Raw genomic sequence first — 24071 nt, forward strand, 5'->3', positions numbered from 1 at the left:
GACCCCGACTGAGCACTTGCAATTTAAGAAGAGGGAGAAAAGTTTTGGCCAAGGCTGCAAAGTGCTTAACATTCAACTGACCCGCACTGCCCTGTTTGGATGTTTGTCTGTAACATGGTCGCTTTTGAATGCTGCATCCAATCTATCCCCGGCTCTGGGGCATGACCCTGTTCTAACCCAAAGATCTCTCCAGAGCAGTGAGGAACCCGAGCCAGGGGAATGCACGTAGGTGTGCTGGTTATTTTGTCTAGCGCTGTGTATTTCCTGTGCTAGTCAGCACAGCTGAGTGACAGCGTTTGGAGGAATAGTTTATTCACTGAAATATGCAGTTTGGGGTCGACCAGAACAATTGACAAATACAGATTGAATTTGGCAAATAGTTTCAGGTGAAAAAAAAGAAAAGAAAAGTGGAACCCTTTCTTTGACATATTCCAAAAAAACAATTGGACTTTTTTTGCTTTGAAATGTAAGCGGAGTCAGGCTGAGCTCTACCCTGACATCTGGTGGTGAATTGTGGCGAGTTGTGCAAAAGAACTTCAGGGGCTGATCTTGTTTGCATAGGCACACCCACCCTGCCTAGCATGAGCCCACAGCAGCTCAAATGGTCACTTTGGATGCTGTGGGATCCTCAGTTTCTTTGTTATTGGGTCAGGAAGAATAAAGTGTCGTTACCCTGATTATGTGAATCAAGGCCAGTGGAACTGTTTCATGACAGAGGGACTCGCCATCAACTAAGTAGCACTCGCTAGACAAGGGATATGGGTTCCAAAACCCAGTGAATTGAGAGGGGTTAGGTACAGATATTTAGACCTGACGGGATGCTCCTCTTTGAGAACCTTAAATGTCTATTCCACCACCACCACCACTTTTCTCCAGTGTGGAGTATCAGAGCCAATTTTGATTCTATTAAGAGCCTAGTTACAAACTGCTGAGCTGAATTCTCTTTAGGCCAATGGTGCACCAGCACTGAGGCTCCCCTACTACAAGCTGAAATCACTAAAGAGCCAGTATCAGAGGGGTAGCCGTGTTAGTCTGGTTCTGTAGAAGCAGCAAAGAATCCTGTGGCACCTTATAGACTAACAGACGTTTTGCAGCATGAGCTTTCGTGGGTGAATACCCACTTCTTCGGATGCAAGTGGTGGAAATTTCCTGGGGCAGGTATATATAAGCAAGCAAGAAGCAAGCTAGAGATAACGAGGTTAGATCAATCAGGGTGGATGAGGCCCTGTTCTAGCAGTTGAGGTGTGAAAACCAAGGGAGGAGAAACTGGTTCTGTAATTGGCAAGCCATTCACAGTCTTTGTTTAGTCCTGAGCTGATGGTGTCAAATTGCAGATGAACTGGAGCTCAGCAGTTTCTCTTTGAAGTCTGGTCCTAAAGTTTTTTTGCTGCAGGATGGCCACCTTAAGATGTGCTATTGTGTGGCCAGGGAGATTGAAGTGTTCTCCTACAGGTTTTTGTATATTGCCATTCCTAATGTCTGATTTGTGTCCATTTATCCTTTTCCTTAGAGACTGTCCAGTTTGGCCGATGTACATAGCAGAGGGGCATTGCTGGCATATGATGGCATATATTACATTGTTGGAAGTGCAGGTGAATGAACCTGAAGAGCTAGAATTGCTAAGAGCTGAAATTGCTGGAGGGGGCTGAAGATATATTGCTGGGGGACAGCAGAGCAGAGGAGTTTGCAGGACAGCTGGAGTGGCTCAAGGGACGGCTGGTGGAGTAGAGTCGAGCGGAGCAGCTCATGGGACGGCTGGTGGAGCGGAGCGGCTGGTGAAGTGGCTGGTGGTGAAGGCTGCAGCAGAACTCCACAGAGAGGTGGGGCAGTCGGCCTTGGACCATGTAAGGTGCCCCTTAACACGTCTGCCCCCTTGATTTCCACTCAGGCTGGGAGATAAAACGCTGCAGATAAACTTTTGAACTCTGGGGCTGCACTGACCAGAACCAGAGACAGAGACTTTTGGGGGTGTTGGACTTTTGGGAGTTGGACTTAAAACCCTGAGGAGAAAAGGACACTGCCAAACTTACTTGGGGGAGGGAGGGTCTTTTGCTCATGGTTAATAATAATAGGAGGTATACCAATCTCCTAGAACTGGAAGGGACCTTGAAAAGTCATCAAGTCCAGCCCACTGCCTTCACTAGCAGGACCAAGTACTGATTTTTGCTCCAGACCCCTAAGTGGCCCCCTCAAGGATTGAACTCATAACCTTGGGTTTAGGAGGCCAATGCTCAAACCACTGAGCTATCACTCCTCTCTGTTATGAATCCTGTTTGTGGTGTTTCCCCAATGTAATGCCTCATTGTTTCCCTCCTTTATTAAAAGGATTTTGCTACACTCAGACTCCATGCTTGTGAGAGGGGAAGTATTGCCTCCTAGAGGCGCCCGGGGGGGTGGTATGTAATTGTCCCAGGTTACTGGGTGGGGGTTCGAGCCGGTTTTGCATTGCGCTATTGAAACGGAACCCTGGATACTGAACCCGGCCCTTGTTGCTGCCAACTCAGAGGGGCAGAAAGGTTACATGAATTTAAAAAATATAGTGGGGAAGAAACATGGAATGAAATGTGTAAGTCTAGGGCAGAAACTAGCCTTGAAACGTAGAAAATTGCAAACTGTAACCAGGGCTGTTAACTGGTTAAGACAACAGGCCACAACATTGGTGGGGCAAGTAACAGAAACAACGAAAGTGTTAAAAGACTCAGAAGACGCGGCAAAGCCCTGGGCTGCTCTCGCTCCTTGCGGGGCAGCCAGCAGCCCCCAGGCAGCCAGCACAGGAACAGAATAAAACCGTGAAACCAGCTGTAAGAAACCTACAAAAGAGAGAGATGTGCCGGCCCCTGTTATAAATGTCTGTGGTCAACAGCAGCCTTCAGGTCGCTCCCCTGTGCCTGAGCAACGGGGACAGCACTGGCAAAGGGGGGCCTAGCAGAATTGAAAGATGAAACGGGGTCCACTGCATTGCAACCACCAGCTTATAATAAACACCAGGTTCTGGTTAGACTTCAGCTGAGCCCTAGGCGGGCGCCTGGCAGAACAGGAGAAGTACGTGCACAGGAGGAAAGAGGAGCTCACAATACTTCCCTGAATTGGTAAATCAGATGGAGGAAAACATGGAACAGTTCACAGAGTTCACTAGGAGACAGGAGCTGCGACTCGCTCGCAGAGGAGTGAATAAAGAAGAATTTCAAAGTAAAAACCCGAAATGAAGCAGGTTAACACCTAGAATTGATGCATTAACACATGGAGTTGCCCAAAACCAGTTAAAAAAGCAGCAAAAAAGGGCCCTCCCGCCATCCATTTGGCAGGCACACAAGGCACCAGACACTGGGGGAATAAATTCAAGGTTTTACAAGGGCAGGTAACTACCCGCACTCTGCTCTGAGAGCCAGGATAAAACCCCGGGGTGGGCGTTCCCAGCCGCTTTAACCGACTGAACCACACTCCTCGCTCAGAGCTAAACAAAGCACCTCTGCTGGGGGGTGGGGGGGAGCTCAGTGGTTTGAGCATTGGCCTGCTAACCCCAGGGTTGTGAGCCCAGTCCCTGAGGGGGCGATTTGGGGGTTTAGTCAGGAATTGGTCCTGCTTTGAGCAGGGGGTTGGACTAGATACCTCCTGAGGTCCCTTCCAACCCTGATAGTCTATGATTCTATGGAGACCAGCAGTGCCATAAGCCCCAAGCGGCTGCCACAGCAGCTAGTGGTGTCGCTCTGTTACCTGAGGTTGCTGCGGTGGAAGCTGCAGCCACTAGGTGGAGATGGGGCCCCATAAATTGCAGCTCACCCCGGCCGTGTCCTCCCCGTGCAGATGGCCATCGCCTTCCACAGCCAGAGAGTCCTGGACAGAGCCTGCCAGTACCGCACTTTCTACCTGACGAAGAAGGTGAGTCTGGGAGGAGGGTGGCTGCACCCCCAGCTAGGGGCACCCCAAGGAACACTCCTGGTTTGCGCCAAGGACTAGGGGCTTTGGGGAAATAGATGGGACTCACAGGGGGCTGCGGAGATGGGAGACTCCAACCTCAGCACAACGGGGGCCCTGATCTCGGTCGGGGTGTGTGTCTGTGCGGCGCCCGGCACAACGGGGGTCCTGATCTCAGTTGGGGGGGGTGTCTGTGCAGCGCCCGGCAAAACGGGAGCCCTGATCTCAGTCGGGGTGTGTGTCTGTGCAGCGCCCGGCACAACGGGGGCCGTGATCTCGGTCGGGGTGTGTGTCTGTGCGGCGCCCGGCACAACGGGGGCCCTGATCTTGGTCGTGGGGTGTGTCTGTGCGGCGCCCGGCACAACGGGGGCCCTGATCTCGGTCGGGGGGTGTGTCTGTGCGGCGCCCGGCACAACGGGGGCCCTGATCTCGGTCGGGGGGTGTGTCTGTGCGGCGCCCGGCACAACGGGGGCCCTGATCTCGGTCGTGGGGTGTGTCTGTGCAGCGCCCGGCACAACGGGGGCCGTGATCTCGGTCCGGGTGTGTGTCTGTGCTGCGCCCGGCACAACGGGGGCCCTGATCTCGGTCCGGGTGTGTGTCTGTGCGGCGCCCGGCACAACGGGGGCCCTGATCTCGGTCCGGGTGTGTGTCTGTGCAGCGCCCGGCACAACGGGGGCCCTGATCTCGGTCGGGGGGTGTGTCTGTGCGGCACCTGGCACAACGGGGGCCCTGATCTCGGTCGGGGGGTGTGTCTGTGCGGCACCCGGCACAACGGGGGCCCTGAGCTCGGTCGGGGTGTGTGTCTGTGCGGCGCCCGGCACAACGGGGGCCCTGATCTCAGTTGGGGGGGGTGTCTGTGCGGCGCCCGGCACAACGGGGGCCCTGATCTCGGTCAGTGGAGTGAGGGGAAATTGCTGCGATGTAGCCAGAAGGCGCGTTGGTGGGATGGGGTTGTGCACCCACCCCTGGGCGCCTCTGAGAGGCACCACGTCCCCGCTCGCAAGCAGAGTCTGAGTGTGGAAAAGAAACTTTTAATAAAAGGAGGGAAGCAACTTGGCATTAATTTGGGAAAACCCCACAAGCAGGGCTCATACCCATAAACCAGGAGCAAAAGACCCACCGCCCTAAGCAAAAAAAAAAAAAAAAAAGAGAAGCCAGAGCGCTGCCCCTTGGAAAGTGCCGCCCCAAGCACATGCTTGGAGCGCTGGTGCCTAGAGCCGGCCCTGTCAGAGGTGCATCCGCAGAGTTCACCTCCCACCCTGGGTTGGGGGACGGAAAGAGTCATCTTAGTCGCTCTGCTGGCCGCTTGCCGTCCGCCTGCTCCCTGCTCGCCGCCGCCCCCTGCTGGCCGCTCGTCGCGCCTCCCCCCCGCCCACAGCTAGTACCGAGTCGCGGAGCTGGTGGGAGGCGGCGGCAGGACTGGCCCTAGCAGGAGGCGGTGGGAGCTGCTGCGGGGCAGGTTGGCTGCTGCCGGGAGGAGACAGAATTTGCAAAGCCGATTTATTGACGATTTTCAGGACACGAGTCCCAGGATCAAAGCGGCTGCGGGGCCCATCCCTGTCGGCTTCCCAGTCACCCCTGGGGGGTGCTGCAGAGCTGCAGGAAGGGCTGGATATAACCCCCCACCCTCCTCACTGCAGTAGTTCCCTTCTGCTTCCATCCCAACAGGAACGGCCCAGCAAGGACCAGACCCCCGCTACACTGAGATGGGCCAAGGGTGGACGGCAGCTCTCAGCATGCAGGGAAGGGGAGGGGAGGGGATGAGGGACCAGGAGCTTTTACTTTCACTTTCTTGTGACTCGGAGCTGAGACAGGAAAACGCTGGGCCCGGAGCCAGGAGCCGCTCAGCTGGAAGCGCACAGCTGGGGTCGAGCCAGTTCTGCACACGTGGGTGACTCCAGCTGGGCTCCAGCAGCCCGGAGGCCAGGGGCTGTTTGCTGCCGCGCTCCCCAGTGGCTGAGTGGGGCTGTCCCGACCCAGGGCTCAGGTGGGGCTGGCTCATGGGGGGCTCTGCTCCCAGCTGCCCGTGCTGCCATCCCCAGCGCATGGTAGGAGGGAGCAAGGGATCCAGAGTGATGCAGAGTCGCAGGGAACAGAGCAGAGGGGACGATCCTGCCACCAGCGCAGCAGGGTCCAGAAATGCACCTGCTTTAAAGGGCACTGGAAGTGCCGGGTGCTGTGACCGTCCCAGGACAGTTTGGCCAACGCCTGTTCTCCGTAGGGCGATAACACCCAGCTGCTGCCTCTTCTGCGAGACGAGGCACTTCTCGAACTGGAACAAAAACCCTCCGCGAAGGTTCAGCTCTTCCCAGCATGGAGGAAAGCCCAGTTTCCAGTCCACCAACCGCTTAGATGGGAAATTCCTGCCCTGCCCCCTCCCTGGATGTCCTGCGGCTGGTCTGAGCGTGGAGCCGGGCAGGGAGGACGGTGCAGGGGGCTGTGAGAAGCCCCTTGTTTTGGGGTATCAAGTGCAGGGGGGGGTCCGGCTGTGGGAGGAGTTTTGAGGTGTCACCATTTCTCCCTTCCCCAGTTCAACCCCGATACCCCAGTGCTGAGGGTCCAGGCCACGGCCAAGGGTCCCAGGAACCTGCCCCGGGCTCCACCCTTGTGCCAACTGTCCCCTCTAGAAATATGTCTAGGGAGACGAGCCAAGATTCCTCAGCCACGTCCAGGGCATCCAGTGGCCAAAGCCAGAGGCTGAGGGAGCAGCCGGCCCGTCGCTCTGTGCAGAGAGACGCAGAGCGAGGGGGGCAGAGGGAAACCACCAGGGACTAACGGGTCTGCGCTCGAGTCTGTTCTCCAGGGTGAGTTACAGCTGCAGAGCTGAGCTGGGGAAGGGGGGAGCCCAGGGCTGGGCTAGCAGGGGACTGAGGGGCACTGGCAGATCTGTGGGGCGAGGAGCCCAGGGCTGGGCTAGCGGGGGGCTATGGGGCACTGGCAGATCTGTGGGGTGAGGAGCCCAGGGCTGGGCTAGAGGGGGGCTGTGGGGCACTGGCAGATCTGTGGGGCGAGGAGCCCAGGGCTGGGCTAGCAGGAGGCTGTGGGGCACTGGCAGATCTGTGGGGTGAGGAGCCCAGGGCTGGGCTAGTGGGGGGCTGTGGGGCACTGGCAGATCTCTGGGGTGAGAAACCCAGGGCTGGGCTAGAGGGGGCTATGGGGCACTGGCAGATCTGTGGGGCGAGGAGCCCAGGGCTGGGCTAGAGGGGGCTATGGGGCACTGGCAGATCTGTGGGGTGAGGAGCCCAGGGCTGGGCTAGAAGGGGCTGTGGGTTGGGTTTGAGGGGCACCGGCAGAGCTAGGATCCAGGGCTGAGGGTCTCTCAGAGCAGGACGCTCCGAGATCTGCCAGGGGCAGATCAGGGCTGGCTCTGGCTGTCAGAGCTGCCGGGCTTGGTGCCCAGATCTGCTCCAGTGACCTTCAATCCCCTCCCCTGCCTGTGGCCAACCCCCGGGGGACGGTGGTTTGCTCTGCCCGGCTGCGCTTGGCCCATGAGCCCCGGGGCCCTGTGAGCTGCGGGGGGGAGGATTCAGGATGCCCATGGCAGCCCCCCTGCAATACAACAGGAGCGACAGCAGCTGGCGTTTCCCAGGCCCCTTGGCCGGCTGGGCTGGCAGACGCCCGGGGCTCTGAGCGTCTCTCCCCACGGCTGAGCACACGTCCTGGCAGGTCGGGTGTTTCCAGGGGGCTGAGCTCAGTAACGGCTGTTTGTTCCCATCGGAGTTCGAGGTTCTGTGCTCCCGGGCCCCCAGGCAACGTCAAACCCCACAGCAGAGGGTACAGCGGGCAGTGCCTTCTCGGTGGCACTCGCCAGAGAATCAGAGTGGCCAGCTCACAGCAGCCCAATGGAAACTTACCCAGCCATGGGGGGCTCGGTCTGAGAGCAGCCCAAGGGCACGGCTCCACCCCAAGAGAGGTACTGGGGATGACGCCTGCAGAGCTGCACTGAGGGTGCCCCCAGCCCTGCACCCCACATGTCCAGGGGAGGTTACCAGGTGTAACTGGAGACAGGGATAGCAGAGAGGGGACATGGTTGGACAGCTGGACGGAGCATAGTCCATAGACAGATCTAGCTCGTTAGTGAAGTGTTTATACCACACCCATCCTCACGCTGCCTTGCTAGGCCGGTCCAGCTTGGAATGGCAGCTGGTTTCTTAGCTACACGGAGGGCAGGATGTAAATTCAAGTGATCTTGACACACTGGAGAATTGGTCTGAAATGAACAAGCTGAAATTCTGTAAAGACGAGGGCCAAGTGCCGCACTTAGGAAGGAAAAATCAAAGGCCGGGCTACAGACGGGGGTATAACTGGCGAGGTGGGCGTACGGCTGGAAAGGATCAGGAGCTACAGTGGCTGACAAATTGAATAGGAGTCAAGAATGTGAGACAGTTGCCAAAAAACCCCTATTGTCATTGTGTCGGTTTTTCCCAATTTTCTAGTGCTAACGTCCCCCATCATTTAAGCCTTTTTTGTCTGTGGCTAGTGTGGATCAGCTCCCCGAAACCACCAGCCTCCACCCTCACAAGCACTGCCTGCTCGGGCCCCACAGGCCTCGCCCTGTGTGGGCCGGTTAGTGACAGGCAGCCCCTGACCCCCTGTGTTCTCGGAGTGTCACCCTGGAGCATCCAGCCCGGGTCCACTGGACACGCACTGAACTATCAGGTCCCACAGGGACACAACGCAGCAGCTGGAACGATTTCAACACAGGATCCACACTGTGCTTCCTAGCACAGCCCAGAGCTACAGCTGTAGTGAAAGCAAGACTATGGCCGTGGCTACACGACCAAATTAAATCGACCTAACTGCCGTCAGCCTACAGCCACCGCGGTAATTGCATCACTTGTGCGTGGCTACACTCTGCTCCTGGTGTCAAGAGTGCTCGTCCTCACCAGCATCACTTGTGTCGGCTGTACTGTCAGTGCGGGGCATTGTGGGAAGGCTCCTGGAAGCCAGGAACAGTTCACATAAGCAATGCAGTGTCTACACTGACACTGCGTTGACCGAACTACATCGCCCTGAACTCTACGCCGCTCGCGGAGGTGGAGTTGTTGTTGGCGCAGTGCGGGGGGTGGGGGGATTTACACTGGCGGAAGCGAAGTCTAAGGGTAGATTTTCCAGAGTGAGGTCAACTTGAGCTTCCTTGTGTCACCCTAACTCTGTAGTGTCACCAGGCCTGTTCCTGAACAGAGCCGAGAGTCAGCGATTGAGGCAAATAGCGTGTAAGGGTCATGGACACCGAACGGTTACACGTGTGAGCCCTGTGGTCTGACCCCCGCGAGAGATGCAGGGGGGGGGGGGTAATGGACCAGCCGCTGCGATGGAATCTACTGGCGAGCAAAGGCAGTCGACTGAGCATGTCCGTGCGTCATTTGCGAAATAGCTGCAGGTCGTTTGGGGACATTGGGGTAAACTTGGACTAAGGTTAGTACTTGGGGCCCATATTTTTGAGCATCCCCCGCGGGGAACCCACACGGTACAGAGCCAGGTGTGGGGTCACTCTGATGACATGGATGTTGGCCAAGGCAGGGCGAGAGCCCTGGGCAGAGCTGGAGGGGCTTCACCTCCGTGGTGGGAATGACTCTGGGTGGTAGAGACGTGGCTGGTACATAAACCCCCCGACCCTCTTGTATCTCGAAGAGCTGAGCTGAGAGCTGGAATTGCCTTGGGTAGGCAGAGCTCACCGGGGGGGCCAGTTGCCCAGCCCGGGACAGGTAGAGCAAAGCAGCAGCTGGATTCAGCCGTAGCCCGACAGTGTTTGGTGGGGGAGCTGCCACGGGAGAGCCATTGCACGTACTACATCGGGAGCAGAGGAGTTCACAGCAGCGTCCGTGGCAGCCTAGTGACTCCAGCGCGGCCTCCCTGTCCTAGCTGCTGGAACCGCGATTGCTGCGCAGGTGATAGAGCCCAGGGCTGCTCATGGACCAGAGACCCTGATTTTCCTGAACTCCCAGAAACTCAAACTGTGAGCGAGGAAACTGGGGAGTCGCGAGCTGAGGGTGGGGGGCAGAACAAACTGGGTTCAGGGTCCAGCGGTTGGGACAGTGACTGATGCACCCTGAGGTACACGGGGTGGGAGGCGTTAAACTGTAAATATACGTCCCCAGTTCAGCCCGGCCCTGCCCTGCCCCCAGCAAAGTTCATCCCTTCAAACCTCGGCACTGGCGAGTGGGTGCAGACCTGCCTGCAAAGACGCCCAGCGTGGTGACAGGGTCCCAGACGACTGGGGGGAGAGAGGGGAGGGGCTCGACCTGGAACAGGCTAAAGTAGCTGCCTCACCTAAACCCAGCGCCTGTCATCTCGGACCAACACAGCTGGGCCTCCCCTTGCCGACTCGCTGCCCCTTCGCTTCAGCCGTGAAGGATACAAGGGCATCCGATCCGCTGACCTTCTCCTTCTACCCCCCAAAAGTCTGTTTGGCCCAAAAGTCAGGAGCCCGTTCCCCTCCCGCCATGGTTTGTTCCCCAGCATGATGACCCCTTATATTTGTGTGACCTCCGTATGTCAGGGGAGCCTGCATGAGGCTGGATTCCAAAGTTGAACTGACATCAGCCAAGGTGGGCTGACAAATGTACCTCCTATGTCTGGCAGGAACTTGCCTGCTGGCTCTGCCTTGATTCAGACTTGAAAACGGGGTTTCCACAGGTACATATACGCGTAACCCCTCAGCTCATGACAGGGCCGACATTTCACACTGATATTAACACCGTGAGTTCCTGGGATGCAGTTGATGCATTACAAGACACTATTTATGGCAAAATACCATGACATTACAGCGGTGGGTTAGGTGCAGCGAGTTTGTCAGGCCAGTTAGGAGTTGCTGACACAGGGCACTGAACCCTCTGCCAGCTGGTACCGCTGGGCCTGGGTGTCACACAGACACTGGAGGTTTTGAAGAGTGGGTTGGACCAATGTCCCTTCTTAGAATCTGTGGGTGACGACTGCCCCAGTCTGGAGTGGTTTGTGGCTGACGTGTCTGGGCCACGCTACAGCCCCGTCACCCCTAGATTGGGGGAGGGGCACTGTTCAGATCAGGGGGGTCGTATCAGACAGCTCCTCAGGGTCATCCTCCTCCACTTCACTGCCAGTGGCCTCGGCCCGGTTCATATCCTGCTGGGCGATGTTCCCACCAACTCCCCCTCCCACGCCCCCACCCACGCACATCCCAGCCATGGCGCCCGTCCCAACACCAATAGCCACCGCCTCAGTCATGCCGAGCACCACAGCTGCTTCAGCAGCAATGGCAGCAGCAGTAATTCCCGCAGCAGCAGCTGCAGCCACCGGTGCCAGGACCAGCACCCCTGCAGCAGCGCCCGCAGCAGCACCCGCCGCAATGGCAAAGTTCTTGAAGCGCTTCCCGTAGGCCTCCAGGAAGGCCTTAGCCTCCCGCGTCAGCCCTGCCTTCAGCTCCGTCAGCTGGGCCTCTTTCTTCTGCATCAGCTCCTCCTCCAGCTCCGTCCCCAGGGCCTCTTTCTTCTGCATCAGCTCCACCTCCAGCTCCGTCCCCAGGGCCTCTTCATTTGGCAGCATGTCCTTCCGGCACTGCCCCAGCAAGTGCCCACGCTGCTCTGCGAGCTGCTTTGCCATCTCGCTCGGCCTCACCTTCAGGCATTTAACTGGGTTCCTGGAATCCCTGTCCTGCAGTAGCAGCGAGCGGAGACAGCCAAGAGTATTAGATGTGGCAAGTGCTGCACAGACCCTGACCAAGATCGGGGCCCTTGTTGTACAAACACCCCCCAGCTGAGATCAGGATCCCATCGTGCCAGGCACTGCACAGATCCCACAACTCAGATTGGACCCCCCGTCATGCCAGCTGCTACACAGACCAATCCCCCGAGTGAGATCGGGGCCCCACTTGTGCCCGGCGCTGCACCCCCCCCCCCATGAGTGAGATTGGGCCCCCATGATGCCGGGTGAGGCACAGTTCTCTGGACGGAGATCAGGGCTGCCATCATGCCAGGTGCTGCCCAGAGCCCCCAAAACTGAGTTGGGCCCCCCCCAGTGTTGGGACTGGAGTCTCTGATCTCTTCAGCCACCCTGGGAGCTGGAAATGTGAACTCCCACCTCATCCCCAAAGCCCATAGCCCGGGATGGTTCTCGGAGGTTCCTCTGGTGGGAGGCACAGCTCCCCCTCCCCCCCATTCACCTTCTCCTTCAGAAAGGCAGCGTGGCCTGCGCGGGCTCTGTCCATGGCTCTCTGGTTGGTGGCATAACACTGATAGCGCTCTCCGTAGGTCTCCAGGAAGGTCTCGGCCTCCCGAGTCAGTTCTGCCTCCAGCGCCGTCAGCAGGGTCTCCTCCGGCCCCTTCATCTCCTCCCGGCACCGCCCCAGCAGTGTCCTGCGCTGCTTCGCCAACTGCTGCACCATTGCGCCTGGATCCACCTTCAGACAGTCGACCATGCGCTGGGACAGACTGCCCTGCATTATGTGGAAGAGCAGGGGGGCCCAAGGCTGTTAGAAGGGGTGGGTGTGTGAACCTGTCTCACCCATGAACTTTCTGGCTACAGCACAGCAACTTCCCTCCACCCCCCTGACCAAGGTCACAGCCCCCATTGTACGTGGGTTGGAGTCTCCCATCTCTGCAGCCACCCTGGGAGCCGGAGATATGAACTCCCATCTCCTACTCCAAAGCCCAGAGCCTGGCTGGGATTTTTCCTGGGGGTTCCCCTGACTGGGGCACAGACTCCCCATGACTCACCTTCTCCTTCAGAAAGTCAGCATAGTCTGTGCGGGCTCTGTCCATGGCTCTCTTGTTGGTGGCGTGATGCTGATAGCGCCTTCTGTAGGTCTCCAGGAAGGTCTTGGCCTCCCGAGTCAGCTCCGCCTCTAGCTCCATCAGCAGGGTCTCCTTCTCCAGCTCCTTCATCTCCTCCCGGCACCGCCCCAGCAGTGACCTGCGCTGCTCCACCAACTGCTCCTCCATTGCGCCTGGATCCACCTTCAGACAGTCGTCCATGCACTGGGACAGGTCATCCTGTGTCGAGTGGGAAAGGAAGGAGAGAGAAGGGGGTCCAAGAGGTTAGAAGGGGCGAGGGTGTGACCCCATCTCACCAGTGGCTCCTCTGGCTACAGCACAGCAACTTCCTCACCCTCATGACTGGGATCAGGGCCACTGCTGTGCTGGGGTTGGAGTCTCCCATCTCCGCAGCCCCCTGAAAGCTGATATGAGGTCTCCTCTCCTGCCACAAAGCCCGTAGCCCACAGGGTTGGCTGGGATGTTTCCCTGCGGTTCCCTGGGCTGGGGGCACAGAGACACCCCCGGACTCACCTTCTTCTTCAGAAAATCAGCGTGGGCTGCATGGGCTCTGTCCAGGACTCTCTGGTTGTGGAAGGTGATGACCATCTGCACGGGGAGGACACGGCTGGGGTGAGCTGCAGTTTGTGGGGCCCCATCTCCACCTAGCGACTGCAGCTTCCACCACAGCAGCCTCAGGTAACAGAGCGACACAGTTAGCCAGTGTGGCAGCCGCCTGGGGCTTCTGGCAGCACCACTTTTCAATTTGATGCCCACAGCAGCCCAGCCTCGGCTCCCTTCCCTGCTCTGACCTGCACTTTGCACCTGCAGCACGTTCCTGTAGCCGAGGAGTTTTGGAAACCCCTGTCCCAGCCAGGCTCCGCCTGAGGCTAATGCCCGAGAGAGCATCAGTGACACCGGCTCTCACGGGTCTGGTGGTATTTAGGTTTTTTTATTGATCTCCAGGAGGCAGGTGAATCTCAGCTCTCGTTTGGGGGTGGGGGATGGGTTAAATCTTCTTGTGGAGGCGCAACGACTCTGGAATAGTCTCTGCTCCGCAGCTATTGTGGAGTAGTGATTCTGCTATAGCTAGGCCGCTCGATTCCCCCCATGCCGAGAAGCTCCCCGCATCCAATTCTCCTCAGGTGATCTGAGGCTGAGGCCCAAGGGAACTTCCCAGACCATGTCGAAGGGTCTGTCTATGCTGGGTCCTGCCTTGCTGCGGGGGAAGACGGCACAACTGTGACTTGAAGGGCTCGGAGGGGGCTTTGCTGGGATGCTGCCCGGCTGGCAGATCAGACCAAAGGAGCCAGGGCAGATGTTCTGCTCAGCCAGCCTGATTCACAGCTCCCCAGAGGCCCCATGACACCAGGTGGAAAGGTCTGTGCTGCCGGCCACCGTATAGGGGGTGGGCTGGGGGGTTATGGCTGGAGTAAGCTGTGCTGTGGCTATGCCCCAACTCCCCGAATAGCCAGCGAACAGAGCCCCTGAATCCACCTTATCCTGCCCCCTTCCCCTTCCACTGCATGTGCCTCCCATGATGCACCAGGCCATGATACATGCACCAAGAGAAGAGATGCTGGGGCATCATGGGAAATGTGGTTCATGGGATGCCTGATTCTCCTCTGTACCCCCAGCACTCAGTTCAGACTACACCTCCCATGCTGACCTACAGCTATGATACGCAGCACCCTCACCCAGAAAGGATACCTGGCGCCTGATGGGAGATGTAGTTTGGTTGCCCTAATCTCCCATCCTCCTCTGTAGGCTGGTCTCATGGGAGGTGCAGTGCAAGCTGCGAGACCAACCCATAGAGGAGGATGCGGAGCCTGAGCTACAATCCCCATGATGCAGCAGCAGGGACTCTCCTCTTGGGGAGAGGAGCGGTGGTGTCTGGTACCTGCAGTGCATCATGGGATGTGTAGTCCAACCAGGTGCCCAACCCGTAGAGGAGAATGGAGAACGTGAGGCACAAGAACTACAATTCCCGGGAAACTCCAAGTTTTCTGCAGGAAAAACACCCCCATTTTCAGATCTGCTCATAAAAATTCCTCTCATTTAAACACTAGGAGGAGTTCCCTGGGGATAAACAGGATTTGGGGCTATGGGTCTCAAGGATTGGAGACGTGTCCGTAGGCAGGATAAACAGTCTAGCACCAGCTGCCCTCCAGGCTAGTGAAATTCTTCTACCCTGGAGTCCAAGAAAATAAGATTTCACCCAGACTCTTCTCCAGTCACCTCCAGCAGCCTGGCCCCAGTTCCCAACATTGCCCCAGCGCTGGCATGGACAGGGGAGGGGACACACCCCACGGTCAGGTCAGAGGCAGAGATGGTACCTGACAGGGGGAGGCGAAGCCAGAGCGATGTCTCTTCATCACATCAGATAAATTCTGCAAAGGAAGCAAAGGAAACCATCACGTCACAGACTCCACAGGGCTTAGAAAGGCTGTGAACGTGGGGACGGCTCGCCTGGTGCTGAGATGCAGCCACCTCTGGGGTGAGGCAGCTGGGGATTTGGGGGTACTGGGGTCATTACTGACTGCAAGGTGAGAGCATCCCCTTCCTGCTCCCTCCAGCACAGCTGGCCGGTCCCCACCTTTATCTTGGCAGCCAGCTGTGTCCCGGTGAGCAGCTCCCCATGCCGGTCCCTCCGGAGGTGTTGACCGGCCGAGCTCACCAGGGTGGTGACATAGTCCCTCAGGCTCTCCCGGAAATCCTCATCCATGTCTGTGAAGGGGAGAGAGACGGATGATGGTGAGGGAATACAGGGCCTGTCTGATCCCTCTTCTCTCTGCCTTCCATGTACGGGCACGATCAGCACCCCAGTCGCATTGCTCGGCACATGGCAGGGGGCTCAGAGCCGCTGTCCCGGGTCCGTTACCTCTCAGGGTTCCCTCGCTCCCCATCGTGATCCGCGTGCCAGGGAAGGGCATCAGGTAACAGCGGGTCCTGATTCTGCTCAGCACTTCCAGGGCCTTGAGGTGTTTGCAGGGGGTCTTTGCCTTCAGCATCTGCCGGAGCCGGGGGAGTCGTTACATTGACACACAAACACCCGTGTTAACACCAGCCAGACCTGCTGGGCAGTCAGAGAGGGTCTGGAGGGGCCCGGCCTCGTTTGTGGTAGATGTTGGAAGGGGAGCAGTGAACGAGGCAGGGGATGGCAGGAAGCGAAAGGAGTGTCTGTCAGTCCCAGTCCTCCCAACCCCAGGTCCCAGGCTCTGCAGACTCCTTATCCCACCCTGCTCCTTTCCCTCCCCCTGGCCTGGTTTTTCTCCCCTCCCCTTTGCAATCCCAGCTTTGCCTCGGCAGCCCCCGGCTGGAGGTTGCTCACTGTGGATGGATTCTTTGGAGACGTCAGCGGCTAAACTCACGCACAGCGTTTCTCTACCGTGTTGTACTGGTGACCCCCTTTGGCCTTAAAAGACAATTTGGACCCTTGTATTTAAAAAAATGGTGACTTCCACCTTAAGCTGGGACTTCACCTTCAGCTCCGGCTGCTTTCCAGGGTCCCCTGTGGTGTGGGGCTCTGGACAAATATTCTGTTTGCCACACCCGAACTCCAGCCCTGCACTTGCGACCCCCCACAAAACCCATCACACAACCTCCTGGGGTCTCACCTCCCCCAGGTTGGAAACATTGGAGCCCATCATCTCTTAGAGGGGAAAGGCCCCATGTCCCATTCCTCCATCTCTGATTCCCAGTCACCTGTCTGATGAATCTCAGATGCTCCTCGCCACCCTCAACTCCGAGGACCAGGGAGCTGCTCCAGTCCCGCACCAGCAGGTCTAGTTTCTGCAGGGGAGACAGGAGGGGAGTGAGGGTCTCTGGTGGTGGGGGATGCTGGGTTGGGGAGAACGTTGATGTCTGGAGGGAAAACCTCAACCCCTAGGGAATGTGGAGGGAGTGCATGGGGCAGACACATGCTCTGAAGTGGGGGAGGGGTCTTCAGTACCCAACCATTTGACAGCATCGTCATCAGCCAGGTGAAGTAAGTCAGTGGGCGCTCGTCAAGAATAGCTGACCACAGCTACATCCCTGGTCATCAGAGAAACCCCATCTGAAGAGATTGGCCACACAATTGCCCTGTCCTATTAGGAACCAGCTCAGGTGCCTGGGCAGCTCAAAAAGTGGTGGACCAATGGTTGGATCAGTGATTAATGACGGTCATCGCTGACCACTCATTGCACTGAGCTGATTCCACCCATCCTGCATGATTGACCCTAATGGGCGTCTAGAAGACTGGGGAGCTGGTGGGTGGCTGAAGAGGTCTGTGTACAAAGGCAGGTCACTGTTCTCATGGATCTTGGCCAGCGCCATGACGGAGGCCCCCACACGGTGAATATGGGGTGAAGTATTGGCAGCCGCAGCAAGGTAGTTACACATAACGTCCCTATCACAATGCATGCAGGGGAGGGGTGTAGTGTGGGGATACACGCGGCAGGGCGGGTGATTGGGGGGGAAGCCGTCTCACCTGAATGGGCTCCAGTCCGTACTCTTTTCCCACCTCTTCAGCCACATGTACAAACATCTGCAGAGCAAAGAGAACGGGGGTGGGGGATGTGACTGGGGCATGGGAGGCACTTACACTGGGGGGTCATCCTGCAGGTGAACAGAAAGGGGCCTGATCGCCCCCCCACCATCCCCATCTGAGACGCTCCCTCCACCTATCGCAGAGAGCGAGGCCTAGTGAGTGCAAAACAGAGCTGGAGAGAGCGGCAGATATTTTCCACGGGGTGGAAAGAGAAGTGGGAGGCACCCGGCCAGGAGGGTGGTGGGGGAGGCCGTGGGACACAAGGATCCTCCAGATCCTATGCCCCACAGAGGAGCAAGTCTTGTTCCAGGGTTCCCCCCTTCACTCCAGGGCGCTCTGTGGAGGTGGGGGTGGGTCAGTGAGCCCAATGTGAGGTCGTTTCCCTGAGGGGTTCCTGAGACGTACCCTCCCACCCACAAAACCACCATTGCCTCAGGCTGACAGACGCCACCAGCACCGTTTGCACAGGCCCGGCGCTGACACCATGTCTCTGCTCCCGCCTCGAACGATCTCGGCCACGTGGCGATTACTCAAGCTCTCCCTGGGCTGCTTATCTCCTCATTAACCAGGTTCCTGCCAGCCCCTGGACCCAGGGCAGTGTGCACAGATAAAAACCCTTCCAGAGCCAACCCCTCCCCTGCACAGAGAATCCCCCCGGGGTGCAGTGCAGGGGCAGGACACGCTGTATGTCACAGGCGGCAGCGACGTTGCTAAGGGTGAGAGTGCAAGGAGCTCACCCCGGCGGGGCTGGGTAAGAGCCTGGAGAGAGGAGCAGAGCAGAGCAGGGGGCAGAGCGACCCCCCCAGGCTCTGGCCCAGCAGTTTCTCACCGAGGGCGGAGCTGGGCTGGAGGGGAGGGAGGGGTCCTAACACTGGTCCAGTGGCCCACACTGGACACCTGGGAGCAGAGAGCCAGGCTGGTCCATGCGGTGACAGTGCTGAGTCCAGAGGCCCACATGACTGTGGGAGAGTCGGTTTCTCTGGGCCTCAGTTTCCCCACAGGACCCATGGGTAGGGATAATAACCCTGTGGGGCTAATGGGAGAACCTGGCCTGGCCACGTTCTGCGTCGCGCTGCCCGGCCTCACCTCCAGGTACTCGAGATCCGGGTCCTTCACCTCACTCAAAATATTCAGTATCTGCAAATAGTCAGGAGACAGACGGAGCTACAGCAACGAGCAGCGACGGCCGCCCCAGGCCACTTCCCAGCCACGGAACCCACCCCGAGCACAGCGCCCCCTAGTGCCGCACGGGGCATCGGGGCCAGCCCTGACCCCCAGGGGAGAGCGCCCCCTGCTGAGCCCCCAAACTGTGCTCTGCAGCACAGCGCCCCCCAGGGAACCCCCCAACCTGGTAGGAGCTGAGCAGCATGGACATGGCAGAGAGTTTGACGCTCGTCTCCTTGTTCCGTTCAATGTCCATGGAGCCCTCGGTGTCGACCAGCAGCACGGCCACCTGGGGGCCAAGAGTGAGAGCCCCAGGTCAGCTCCCGGCTTCGTCCAGCCACCCACGGCCCCTCTGCCCCCGGAGCTGCCCCCTGCTCTGCCCCCCTGGCACCTGGCAGCTCCTTCTCACCCACCCCAGTGTTAGCTCCCTCCTCTCGCTCTTCTCCATTCCCCCCGTTATCTCTCCCCTGGGGCCTCCTTCCCCACATCTCCATCCCTTGTTCCCTCTTTATTTCCCCCATTCCCTCTGTTCCCAGCCCTCCACCCTGTTCCCCTTCCCCTTCTCCCACCTCCCATGGTCTCCTCCCCCTTCCCTCTGCACCCCCAATGCCCCCACTCACCTTCTCCCCCTCGGCCGGGACCCAGAAGGGCTGACTCCAGGCCCACACCCCTTTGGTAACTCGCTGCATGTCCGCGCGCCACTCGAACCCCTTCAGGGGCTCGTCCTCCCGGCCCATCCATGCCCCGTCCCTCGCGTCCTGCCGGACAGGAACATGGAGGGACGGGGTCAGTGCAGGGGGAGAAGAAGAGTGACTGTTTCCCCCACACCTCCAGACTGTAAGCTCTGGGAGGGGGCTGGGGGGTAATTGTACTAGGGTGGGGCGGGGAGGAACACGTGGTGATGGGTGTGCTCAGTTTCTGACAGATAACCAGAGAGACCCAGACACGCTGCATTCCAGACAGACACACAGCCAGAAAGACAGACGTGCTCGGGTTCAGACAGACAGACGGACAGACAATATTATCAGACAGTTCCAGGCAGACAGGCCGACAGACATGCGATGGGGGGTGGGTGCTCACAGACCCGTGTGCAGCTCTGACCCCCCAGCAGGGGGCAGGATGGGGCCGCTCACATCCCAGCTCACTCCTGCCCCCGTTCACACTCACCGGGCTCCGGAGCCGGCGCAGCAGGTAGTTCAGCAGGAAGGATTTGCCCCGGCGCTTCACCCCGACGATGGACACCAGGCAGACGGGGGCATCCCCCACCCCACCCTGCTCCAGGCAGCGGCTCAGGGCCTCCTCGTCCAGGATCAGGTTCTCTTCCTCGTCTAGATGCACCAGCTGCACCGGGCGCCCCATCTCCGGCTGAGCCCCCGGCCCCTGCTGCGGGGAGAGAGTCGGGTCAGAGCTGGGACCCCACCCCTGAGCCAGCCAGTCCCTGCCCTGGGGCTGGATCAGAGGCAGCGCTCCCTGGAGGGGAAAGGCCCCTAGATTCTTATTGGGACACATGGAGAGAGACTGCGCCAGGCTGGGGGAGATGTTTAAAGAAATGGAGGCTCAGGGGATCTTCAGTGGGATTCTCCCTGTCCCCAGAGGAGGAGAGCGAAGGCGAGACACGATGGTGATAATAAACAGGTGGCTCAGGCAGTGGGGCTGAGGGGGGCTTGGGGATGTTCGACCACTGGGAGGCGCTCACGGACAGAGCACTGTTCTCATGGGAGGGCCACCACCTGCGTGGGGAGGGGGACAGAGTTCCGGGATGGAGGTTGGCACAGCTGGTGAAAATGGATTTAAACTAGGAACCCTGGGAGATGCTCTTGGAATCTCCAGGCCTGATTCTCACACTGAGCGGGAAGCAGGTCACATCGGAGAGGGCGCAGCAGGGCAGAAAGGAAGGCCGGGGGCAGGAGAACGGACAAGAGGAACAATAGTGCCACGGGCACCGACACTGATAGTCAGGCAGCCGATAGCGGCGGTAAAACGACTGCATGTAACTGGGTGTGAAATCTGAGCAAAGCCAAGCGGAAGCAGTGAGGTGTCTGCTCAGCAACGCCAGGTGCCAGGTGACAAAAGGGAAGGAGCCAGAACTACGGGTGTGGGACGGGAAACCAGCCATGACCGGGGTACAGGAAAGAAAGAAAGAAGGCAGAGGTGGCGGAGCAGCATTGTGTGTTCATGACGAGGTGGAGGGGGAAGAAATGGGAAGCACTGAAATGGGTAAAACAGAATCTGTTTGGGTCAAAATCACTGTGGGGAAGAAAGGTACCAGAGGCACCGCTGGGATAGTGTCTTGGGTCTGCTACAGACCCTCACGATCCAGTTTGGATATGGATAGAGACCCCTTTCATAGTCTGAATGAAATAACCATCACTGGGAATTGTGTGACCATGGGAGACTTTAATTTTCTGGTCAGAGATTGGAGAAGTGCTGCTCGTCATGGCAGCAGCCAGAGAATCCTGGAGGTGACACAGCTGAGAGATTTTTTCATCAGTGACCAAAGCAAGAAGAGGTGACGCCAGTTTAGATTTAGCCTTGGTGAGTAGCGAGGGCCGCACTGAAGAACTGGCTGGAGAGAGCAGCCTTGGTTCGAGTGACCGTGAGCTAATTCAGTTTAACTAAATGGAAGGATAAACCAGAACCGATCGGCAGCTGGGGGTCCTGGATTTCAAACGGGCAAACTGGAAAAATGAAGGGAATTAGGTAGGTGTGACATTCTGAGTGTAATATAATATCTCGCTGAAAGGTGACAGGGCCAGAAAGAGTTAATTAACTCACCTCACCGACTGACCTGACCCATGGGGGAACCTTCAGGAATGGTTGGGTAGATCTGTAAATGAACAGAGCTTTGAAATGCAGCCGGCATTGTTAGAGATCTCAAGGGGAGATGTTTGCTCAGGGCTTGTGATGTCAGCAAACAAGTCTTGTCTATCGCTATAACTTTAATTCAAAGATCAAAAAAAGAATATTAACATTTATGATGATACTTGAGTGAAATAGTATTAGTGTCTATGTGCCTCGTTGCAGGTTGTGGTAACCTGTATCTGAACTGTTTAATGGATAACTTACCCTGTGCTAATTGCCAGGATTGTTTGGAAGGAGAGTTCAGCCTGTTGTTTTCTCAGGCCGAAAGGCTGCTGGAAATGTATAAGAACCTGAGACACGATCCTGCTTCATCTCAGATCTGCTTTGGGTTTCAAGAGGGGGAAACCTTAAGCCACAAGGATTGAGATCCCCAGTCACTGACTGGAGCCACCCTGAATATGGACATTGGACTATAACCTCTGGACTATTTCTAAAAGGACTTTTGGCAACTACAAGCTCATCTCTGCTGTGTACCTGAACCTCAAGAATTGAATTCAAGTCTGTCTGTAGATTGATCTTTTAACCAACACTCTCGCTCTTTTCTTATTTAATAAATTTTAGTTTAGTTACTAAGAATTGGCTGTAGCGGGTATTTTGGGTAAGATCTGATTTATAATTGGACCTGGGTATGTGGCTGATCCTTTGGGATTGGAAGAACCTTTTCTTTATATGATGAGAGAAGATTTTCAGGAATCATCATCATATTGAAGTGTGTGTCTGGACAGAGGCCTGAGGCTGGGCACTTTAAGGGAACTGCGGTGTTTGAACTTCTGAGTAACCAGTGAGATACTAGAGAAGCTGTTTTGGGCTGGTTGGTAAATCTAAGTATTGGAATAACCCCCAGCTTCTGGGGTTTGTCTGCCTTGTTCTGGTTGCAATTCACCCTCATTGAGTGACCTCAGCTGGCTCCCACAGGCAGCACCGTCACAGTAGGGAAGTGACCAGGCCTGCAAAGCTGAAGGATCTGGATATGGAGGAGGCTTGTCAAAGATGCAGGAACTCTCTGGAGTCTGCACCCAGGAAGAAGCCCGTCGGGAAGGGCTGCCGACCAAACCGGATGAACCAGGATCTCAAAGAGGTGATTCCGTGTAGGGATAAAGTGAGAACTGCCAAAGGCCAAGCAGAATTTGAACTTGCAAAAAAATTAAAATCAACAGGAAAAGGTTCTTGAGCCTTATAAAGAAAAAGAAAAGAAGGAAAGAAGAAGTGGGACGGCAAAGCGCTGAGGCTGGGGTGGAGATAAAAGATACAGGCTGCGTGGGCCAGCACCTAACGATAGAGACATGGCCTCAGATTGTAATAAGCGTAATGAGAAGCTTGTGGCAAGGTGGCTACTGAGAACAAGAATACGGGAGTAGAAATTGTCGCTGAATTGGCTGAAATGGAAGCCAGATTCAAACAGCTTAATGGGGCCAAACTGGGGGCCTGGATCATCTCCATCCATGAATATTAAAGAACATGGCACATGAGATTTGTAATTAATCTGTAAAGGTCAGGGGTTGTATCTTGGGTCCTACCAAATTCACAGCCATGAAAAACATGTCACGGATCGTGAAATCTGGTCTCCCCCTGTGTAATCTGATCTTGTGTGTGCTTTTACCCTAAACTACACAGCTTTCATGGGGAAAACAGCATTTCTCAAATTGGGGGTCCTGACCCAAAAGGGAGGTGCAGGGGAGGGGTTGCAAGATTATTTTTGGGGGGTCACAGTGCTGCCACCCATAATTCTGCGCTGCCTTCAGAGCTGGGCAGCTGGACAGCGACGGCTTGTGGCCGGGAGCCCAGCTCTGAAGGCGGTGCCCTGCCAGCAGCAGCAGCACAGAAGTACGAGTGGCAATACCACACCTGCCATCTTTACTCCTGCGGTGCTGCTGGCGGGGCAGCCACCGCCCTCCAGCCACGCAGCTCTGAAGGCTTCAAGACTGAGCTTGATAAGTTTATGGGGGGATGGGATGATGGGACTGCCAACCACGGCGTGTAGCCGATCTGTCACTGCTAGCATCAAATATCCCCAACGGCCGGAGATGGGACGGGCTGTGAGTTACTACGGAGAATTCTCTCCCAGGGGTCTGGCTGGTGGGTCTCACGCACATGCTCAGGGTCTAGGTGATTGTCACATATGGGATTGGGAAGGAATTTTCCTGCAGGTCAGATTGGCAGAGACCTGGCCGGGGTGGGGGGGGGAAGGGGGTTGCCTTCCTCTGCAGCATGGGGCACTGGTCACTTGCATGTTTGAATTAATGTAAATAGTGGAGTCTCTGTAACCTGAAGTCATTAAACCATGATGTGAGGGTGTCAGTCACTCAGCCAGAGGTTCGGGGTCTATTACAGGAGTGGGTGAGTCAGGTTCTGTGCCCTGCACAGGAGGTCAGACTAGATGATCATAATGGTCCCTTCTGCCCTGCAAGTCTGAATCTGTGCCCCATTCCCCACCCTTCTGAGCCAGCCAGTCCCCACCCTGGGCCCAGATCAGGGCTGGCGCCCTCTAAAGAGGAAAGGCCCCTTGTCCCATTCCCTGATCCCCTGAGCCAGCCAGTCCCTGCCCTGGGGCTGGATTGGACCCAGCATCCCCGTCAAGAAAAAGGTCTTTTCCCCCCTTTGTGGTCTCACCGGCTCCGTCTCTTCCTGCAGGTGCTCAGTGATTTTCTCCACCAGGTTTTTGACGCGTGTGTCTGGGACCATCCTGCCCGTGGAGCAGGGAGTCCAGCACTCGGGGCAGCAGGGCCCCTGGGCTGACACCTCGCTCCAGTGAGCCGCGAGGCATCCCCGGCAGAAGTTGTGGCCGCACTCGATGGAGACGGGGTCCTCCAAGATGTCCAGGCAGATGGAGGAGGTGACGTCCTCCCGGAGTTGCTCCATCCCAAGATGCT

General features: G+C 57.2%; 1 protein-coding gene across 1 annotated transcript in view; it reads right to left on the minus strand.

Annotated features, from left to right (window-relative positions):
* Positions 1–10631: 10631 nt before the first annotated feature.
* The window catches only part of LOC123368848 (RING finger protein 112-like), a 51323-nt gene continuing 37883 nt past the window's right edge, over positions 10632–24071 (minus strand). The window contains exons 11-15 of the mRNA XM_045014011.1: positions 14981–15034; positions 13179–13253; positions 12609–12884; positions 12056–12328; positions 10632–11547 (exon numbers count right to left, since the gene is read on the minus strand). Coding sequence (XP_044869946.1) covers positions 10936–11547; positions 12056–12328; positions 12609–12884; positions 13179–13253; positions 14981–15034 — 1290 coding nt within the window. The 3' untranslated portion in view covers positions 10632–10935. The remainder of the gene's footprint in view (positions 11548–12055; positions 12329–12608; positions 12885–13178; positions 13254–14980; positions 15035–24071) is intronic.

Source organism: Mauremys mutica, chromosome 4 (assembly GCF_020497125.1).
Source record: "Mauremys mutica isolate MM-2020 ecotype Southern chromosome 4, ASM2049712v1, whole genome shotgun sequence".
NCBI classification, from domain to species: domain Eukaryota; kingdom Metazoa; phylum Chordata; order Testudines; family Geoemydidae; genus Mauremys; species Mauremys mutica.